The 7,706-nt window shown below is 42.9% G+C and overlaps 2 protein-coding genes and 1 non-coding gene across 3 annotated transcripts; 1 reads left to right on the plus strand and 2 right to left on the minus strand.

The window, feature by feature from the left end:
- Nucleotides 1-45: 45 nt before the first annotated feature.
- Nucleotides 46-3,325, plus strand: Klp68D (kinesin-like protein 68D). The gene is made up of 3 exons (XM_018008803.2): nucleotides 46-166; nucleotides 331-1,111; nucleotides 1,174-3,325. Exons 2-3 carry the CDS (start codon nucleotides 447-449, stop codon nucleotides 2,855-2,857), a joined length of 2,349 nt encoding a protein of 782 aa, XP_017864292.1. The 5' UTR covers nucleotides 46-166; nucleotides 331-446; the 3' UTR covers nucleotides 2,858-3,325.
- A 284-nt stretch (nucleotides 3,326-3,609) lies between these two features.
- Gcat (Glycine C-acetyltransferase) lies at nucleotides 3,610-5,344 on the minus strand. The gene is made up of 4 exons (XM_018008920.2): nucleotides 5,198-5,344; nucleotides 4,876-5,081; nucleotides 3,956-4,817; nucleotides 3,610-3,891 (listed from the first exon to the last, which is right to left on the minus strand). The coding sequence occupies exons 1-4, from the start codon at nucleotides 5,235-5,237 to the stop codon at nucleotides 3,734-3,736; spliced, it is 1,266 nt and encodes a 421-aa protein (XP_017864409.1). The 5' UTR covers nucleotides 5,238-5,344; the 3' UTR covers nucleotides 3,610-3,733.
- Nucleotides 5,345-7,019: 1,675 nt separating this feature from the next.
- TRNAQ-UUG (transfer RNA glutamine (anticodon UUG)) lies at nucleotides 7,020-7,091 on the minus strand. The gene has a single exon. It is a non-coding gene; the product is annotated as a tRNA-Gln (tRNA).
- Between the last annotated feature and the right edge of the window lie 615 nt (nucleotides 7,092-7,706).

The raw sequence follows: 7,706 nt of genomic DNA on the forward strand, positions 1-7,706 counted from the left end.
TAGTAGTATTTAATTTTCTAATTCCTAGCACATCTGGTATTTTTCGATTACTAAATACCCATTAAGCCAATCGAGGTACTATCGATAGCTTTGTTAGCGGTAGCAGCTGAACAATAAAAAAAAAAAACGTACCCAAGGTGAAGTAATTTGGCTTTTAAAAATACAGGTAATTATTGCATAGTACTAACTCCAGCTTGTGCACAAAATTTGGCCAATAGAGTGACGTCATTTATAAGAATAAATGAAGACACAATAAGAAACTCGAATTCAGCCAAAATTCGCGTCGCTCTCAAATTATTGATTTTTTTTGACATTTGTTTGTCGTCACAGCTACAGCCCCACACAAAACAGCAGCTGACCGAAGTGCGCGGGGTGAAAAGGGGGTACGAAGGCAAGGCTGCTTTAGTCACCGTCTCCAAAAACAGCCACCAGCAAAGCAGAGCAGTATGAGCGCGAAGAGCAAACGCCCTGGCACTGCAGGCAGCCAGACGCCGAATGAGTGCGTCCAGGTGGTTGTACGATGTCGGCCGATGAGCAATCGAGAGCGCACTGAGGGCTCCCCGGAAGTGGTCACTGTGTATCCCAATCGTGGTGTCGTAGAGCTACAGAACCTCGTGGATGTCAACAAAGAGCAGCGCAAAGTGTTCACCTATGATGCGGCCTATGATGCTCTGGCCTCACAGACTACGCTCTATCATGAAGTGGTCTTTCCGCTGGTAAGCTCTGTGCTGGAAGGCTTCAACGGCTGCATATTCGCCTATGGCCAAACAGGTACAGGCAAAACATTCACGATGGAAGGAGTGCGGGGCAACGATGACCTGATGGGCATCATACCACGCACCTTTGAGCAGATCTGGCTGCACATCAATCGCACGGAAAACTTCCAGTTTCTGGTGGACGTTTCATACTTGGAGATCTATATGGAAGAGCTGCGCGATTTACTTAAGCCGAATTCCAAGCACCTGGAGGTGCGAGAGCGTGGATCCGGCGTCTATGTGCCCAATCTGCACGCCATCAATTGCAAGAGTGTCGATGACATGATAGACGTCATGAAGGTGGGCAACAAGAACCGCACCGTAGGCTTCACCAACATGAACGAGCATAGCTCACGGTAAGTCCTGGCGTAAAATGGTTGACGAGATCAATTTATTTACTGTATTCATTATTCTGCAGTTCGCATGCCATATTCATGATCAAAATTGAGATGTGTGACACGGAAACGAATACGATCAAGGTAGGCAAGCTGAATCTCATTGACTTGGCGGGCAGTGAGCGTCAGTCAAAGACGGGCGCCTCGGCGGAACGGCTGAAGGAGGCCAGCAAAATCAATTTGGCACTCTCCTCGCTGGGGAATGTGATCTCAGCGCTAGCAGAGAACTCTCCCCATGTACCGTATCGCGATTCGAAACTGACGCGCCTGCTGCAAGACTCGCTGGGCGGCAATTCCAAGACGATCATGATTGCTAACATCGGACCCTCGAACTATAACTACAATGAGACCCTGACGACGCTGCGATACGCGCAGCGTGCAAAGAACATACAGAACCAGCCAATTAAGAACGAGGATCCGCAGGATGCCAAATTGAAGGAGTACCAGGAGGAGATTGAGCGACTCAAGCGCCTCATTGCGCCGCAGCAACAACAGCGCACCGAGAAACTGGCTGCAGCAGCTAAGAAACGCGTAAAGAAGCCCAAGCGAGAAGCAGTGAAACGCGAATCGACGGATAGCGCGACCCAAGAGCAATTGCAAGCGGCCGAGGATGAAGGGGAGAGTGAGCAGGAGGTTTCGGAGCCAGAGTCGGACAAGGAGAACGAAGCGGAAGTGGCCAAGTCCAGTGAGCAATTGGAGCGCGAGCGCGTGGAGAACGCGAAGTTGGCAGCCAAACTGGCCGAGCTGGAGAGTCAGTTGGTGCGCGGCGGCAAGAATCTGCTGGACACGTACAGTGAACGTCAAATTGAGCTGGAGAAGAAGCTGGTGGAGATAGCGGAGCGAAAGAAGCGTGAAATCGAAATACAACAGCAGCTGGAACTGCAGGAGGAAACAACTCTGGAGATACGGGAGCGCAACGTCTCGCTGGAGCAGGAAGTCGAGTTGAAGAAACGCAAACTGTCCAAGTGCTATGCCAAGTATCTGGCGCTGCAGCAGGAACTGAACGATTGCAAGCACGACCACAACCAGGATCTACGCGAACTGGAGATGGCGCAGAACGAGCTGGTCAAGGAGCTGAAACGCCAGCTGCTCATCATCGACAACTTTGTGCCCATCGAGGTGAAGCAGCGCCTCTACACGCAGGCCAAGTACGACGAGGAGCAGGAGGAGTGGAAATTCGCTCCGCTGCCGATGAATGCCGATGGTAAATTTAGTAGCAAACGTCCCGTCTCGCATCCACAGCGCCGACGCCCCATCTCCGAGTATGCACTGCAGCAGGCGAAGTCGAATGATCCCAGTGCGCTGCGCTTCAAGAGCGAAAACATTGTCAGCTACGAGCTGGACATGCCCTGCCGCACCACTCAAGAGTACCGCTCGCCCAAGGTGTCCGCCTCCTTGCAGGCGGTGCTGGCCCAGGCGATGCACACCGGCGATGACATCGACATTGTGGACACCCAGACCAATTCGCTGCGCTCGCGCCTCGAGAACATCATCAACGGTAATGCTAGCAGCAGCAGCACCACAGCCTCAGCTGATGTCTCGCCCACAAGTGCTACGACCACCTCCAAGCTCGTCAAGTCCACGCGCAGCGGCCTGCCCAGCGCGGGCTCTGCGGTCGACTCCAATCGACGGCCGCCCACCGGCCGCGTGCAGCCCAAGAAGCCGGCCTCCGCCTATCCCAAGGCGCGCGGCCTCGTCAACAAGTAGTGAAACGAATAACTAACCCAACTCCTCTCAGTCGAAGAGTCACAAGCACACGCATAAACTAACCAAAGTTCTCATAGTCACAGTATATAAATCGAATCCTTGTTCCAGTTGCGCATTCTATGCAATTCATTTAGCCCAATCTTCGCACAACTCTCGCTTTGTAAAAGTATTTTGCATAATTGTATTGTGTTCGCTTTTGTTACTTAGTTTATTTGTATAATTTTAATTTAATGTTTAGACAGTCGCGAATTTAATTTGTTATTGCTATTTTTGTGTGATCAGTCGGGCAGCGCCTGCATTTCGCCCCACTGTGACGAGTCATTCATTTAATGTGCAATTTTAGTTTAAGCTTAATGTGTAATTCTAATTGTTTATCCTAATTATTATTATTATGATTATGATTATCATACTTACATAGTAAAATCTGCTTAGTTAATCAGACAAACCAAATAAAGCAACTCAAAAGAATTTTTCAATATTTCATTTAGTTGTAAGAGTTGAATCTGCGTAATTGCTGGTGATTATTTTTGAGAATCACACAGAAGAGCGAGAGTCCAACTTGAAATGAGTTCAAGAAGCTTTATATTTTGAGCATCACATAGCAGAGCGACTTCCTAAGAGGTGGAAACTGATAGATATGGCGAAGGGAAATGAAGAAGTGAATCAACAAACTTATTGTATTACTATAGGTATTACATAGGCATTTTTAATGCTATACCATAATGTTACTGAAGAAAACCATGTCTAGTATATATTGCTAAAAAGTAGCTTGTATATATTTGAAACTGCGCTGCAGTTCGGTAAATGCCAACAGATTTCCTGCAATAATTCTAAATGCAACAGAAAGAGATGTAGAAAACTCTACATCTGATATCATTATTTGATGACCTTCAAGGAGCGGCCGACCTCGATGAACGCCTCGACAGCTCGATCGATTTCTTGCTCCGTGTGAGCTGCAGAGATTTGGACACGAATGCGAGCCTTGCCCTGCGGAACCACCGGGTAGCTGAAGCCGATGACATAAATGCCACGAGCTGCAGGAGAAAGAATATGTAGAAAGACATGGAAAGAGAAGAGCGAGAAGAGGGCAAGACTTACTGAGCATCGCATCGGCGAAGCTGGATGCGAGACGGGCATCGCCCAGCATGACCGGGCAAATGGGATGGTTTTCGCCAGCAATGGTGAAGCCCGCCTTGGTCATGGCTTGGCGGAAGCGTTGGGTATTGCTCTGGACGCGCTGGCTCAGCTCGCTGGAGCTGAGCAGCATGTCCATGACCTTCAGGCCGACGGCAACCACCGCCGGTGGCAGCGTGTTGGAGAAGAGATATGGGCGTGACTTCTGGCGCAGGAATGAGATGAGCTCGGCCGGGCCAGTGGTGTAGCCGCCAGAGGCGCCGCCCAGGGCCTTGCCCAGCGTTGAGTTGATAATGTCCACCTCGCCCATGACATTGTCGTACTCCTCGGTGCCGCGACCGGTGGCACCGAAGAAGCCAGTCGCATGGCACTCGTCCACAAACACCAGGGCATTGTGTTTCTTGGCCAGCTCGACGATGCGCGCCAGCGGCGCTATGTTGCCGTCCATGGAGAAGACTCCATCGGTGGCGATCAGCTTGAGCCGGGCATCGGACGAACGCAGCTGCTGCTCCAGGTCAGCTAGATCGCGGTGCTTATAGCGATGCTTCTTGGCCCGGCACAGACGAATGCCGTCAATGATGGAGGCGTGGTTCAGCTCGTCCGAGAAGACGGCGTCCTCTGGCGTGAGGATTGCCTCAAAGATGCCCGCGTTGGCATCAAAGCAGGAGGCGTACAATATTGCATCCTCCCGACCATGGAACTGTGAGATCTTCTGCTCCAGCTGCTTGTGAATGTCCTGAGTGCCACAGATGAAGCGCACCGAGCTCAAGCCAGCGCCATACTTTCCCAGCAGCTGCTGGCTGTGCTGCACAATCTCCGGGTTGTTCTGAAAGATGCGGGTGAGGACCTAAAGAGAGTCTGCCCCAACTGGCCCCAGCACTTACCGCCAGACCCAGATAGTTATTGGCGCAGAAGTTGAGTATCTTCTGATCGCTGCCCTGCACCGTAATCTGTGTGCTCTGCGACGAGGTGATGATGCGCTCCGCCTTGAACGTGCCGGCCTCCCTAATGTCGCTCAGCTGCTTGCCGAGCAGCTCACGCAGCTGCGACTGCGCTGCGGCGCTGTACTGACGCATTGGCTGCCTTCCAGCTGGGAGCGTCATGAGCATAAGAGCATTGCATAATGGGAAAGTAGATATAGATATGTATGTATGTGAGTGTACATATATAGGAGAAGCGATTATAGCAATTGCCTGCGACACATACAGCAGCCGGTCAGCGACAATAATTTCGAAAAAACTGGCATTCCGCCGGGTATACTTAGTCTCGATGCGTATACTTGATTTCAGCTAGCAGCAGGCACGCGTCTGCTCAACGTCTCGCATGGAACTGAGCGTCGAGCAACGGCAGCTGCCAGCACCAGGCCCCCTAAAATCATAGCAACAACTACAACTGGCTGTAGGAGGCGTTGTTGTTTTGACGATTTATAAATACATAGACAGCATATATACATAGCTCTACTCATATACATATATCACCCATAACTATGTACAGAAATGTTTGTTACTAAACTAATTGAATTTGCTTTCATTTTCGTTGTCATAGCTGCCAGTGCAGGCTGTTCGAGTTCAGTTTTCCACTGAGAGAAAATAGATATGATAAAATATAATACAAGAAAATATATACTATGTAATTTGTATAATATAATTGACCATTAGCAAATAAAAAATCAATTCAATAATTGCCATCTAACGAAATTTCAATAAATATAAATAATTACAGAGAAATCATTACAAATTCATAATTGTAATAATAATAATAAGAATAATAATAATATTAATTCAGCTAATTTAATTATATTGTATGAAATGAAAACATGTTTATTATAATATTTTGCAATTTTGATTATTACAATTTTTTGGAATTGCTTTTAAGACTCGTTGAGCAGTGTAATTTGAAAATATCAAAGCAAAATATGTAAAATATATATACATTAATATTTTATATGCTTTTCTTGTTTGTTAATTTACTTTTATTTTATTTTATTAATATATTAAAAATTAAGAATATATCTTTTTTATTTATAAAAATTTAATAAATAAATTTAATTTATAGATTTTTATCTATCCATATCTCTATAAGGCCAGTGTGCCCAGTGTAGCGATTGCGGTCATTGGCATTTATATATTTCCTCAATTTTATGCTCTCCGCTCTTTCAATGCAATTACTGCCAAGGTCATTGCCAATTATATATGTATATATACATATATTGTATATGATATACACATGTATATATATATATATATATATATCACTTTTACATGTGCTCAAATGTATGTATATATTCATCAAAGCTGTGCACTTGATTTGAGCTTCATAATTTGATTGGATTTGTGGCAATTCAATAATAAACTAAGCTGATAGGACTGACGATATTTATATGCATACATATATATGTATGTACATGCACATATATACATATACATATAATTTAGTAATGCTATCAATTAACACTAAGTATAATATGTGTTGGCAAATGCTCAGGAATAATACAAAGTGTAACAATTGCATATTCACATGTGGTTTATAGATAATGAAGACGATTAACTAATTGATTTAATTAATTTTACTAATTAAAGAGGCAAAAAGGGTACTTCAAGTAAACATATATGGTATACAAAAGTTTACATATATGTACATACATATATTCATAAAGATGTAAGCTTATCAAATTAAATCAGAGCTGAAAATATTGCTTATCAGCATCAGTCAAAGTAACATTAGAATAATATAGATAAGCCTTTAACTGCAAAAACTTAATTAAGCAAAGCCAACAAACGTATTTAAACTCAACTTAAAAAGTTGTGAAATGTAATATTACAATATTAAATGAATATATTATTTAAATATAAATATAATGTTCCACATATACATAATAATTTCTATAAACCTTCAATATTTTTGTTTACAATACAAATTCCATCATAGGTAACAAACTGATCAAATTAATTTAATTTTCTTAATATATTTTCTGAATATAAAAAAAAAAAAAAAAATATTATATCATCAAAAAGAGTTTTGAATCAACAGGTTCTACCGAGATTTGAACTCGGATCGCTGGATTCAAAGTCCAGAGTGCTAACCATTACACCATAGAACCGCACACTTCGCCCACGACTTAGGCAACAAACAAATGCAAAGACGCTATGCTCAGGGCGAGGCCGTTAACTCAGCAGCATTAACACGACTCAGATCAATCATTTTTAATGAGGAAAGAGAAAACATTTGGCAAATCAAGTGAATTGAGTGAAATAACAAAAACAGAATTTACTTTTTGAATATATCTGAAATTACATTTTTAATAATTTAAAAGAAATAATTACATGAAATATAAATTAATTATATAAATATAAGAATATTATTAATATAGTTTTAATTTTTCATACATATGTTTCGTATGCAGATAAAAAAAAAAATAAATAAATAAATAAATAAATAATAGCTTGAGCTGTTTAACCGACTGTTAGATACCCTGTACATTGATATATGTTCATGTTATGACTACAACCTTTTTTAGTGGAAATTGTCTATATAATAAACAAAGCAAAGATGAATTTTAGATTTATTCAGATGTTTTAAGAATTAAATTATATTAAGTTAACAGTAAAAATAAAATCTGAAATAATACAAAAATATATTTTTACCAATTTTTTGTTTCAATTAGTTAAAATAAAAAGTGTTTAGTTTTTCTATATTTGTAGATGATGTGGTGAGA

The sequence above is a fragment of the Drosophila arizonae genome, chromosome 4, assembly GCF_054131065.1.
Source record: "Drosophila arizonae isolate 15081-1271.41 chromosome 4, UAZ_ARI_1.0, whole genome shotgun sequence".
NCBI classification, from domain to species: domain Eukaryota; kingdom Metazoa; phylum Arthropoda; class Insecta; order Diptera; family Drosophilidae; genus Drosophila; species Drosophila arizonae.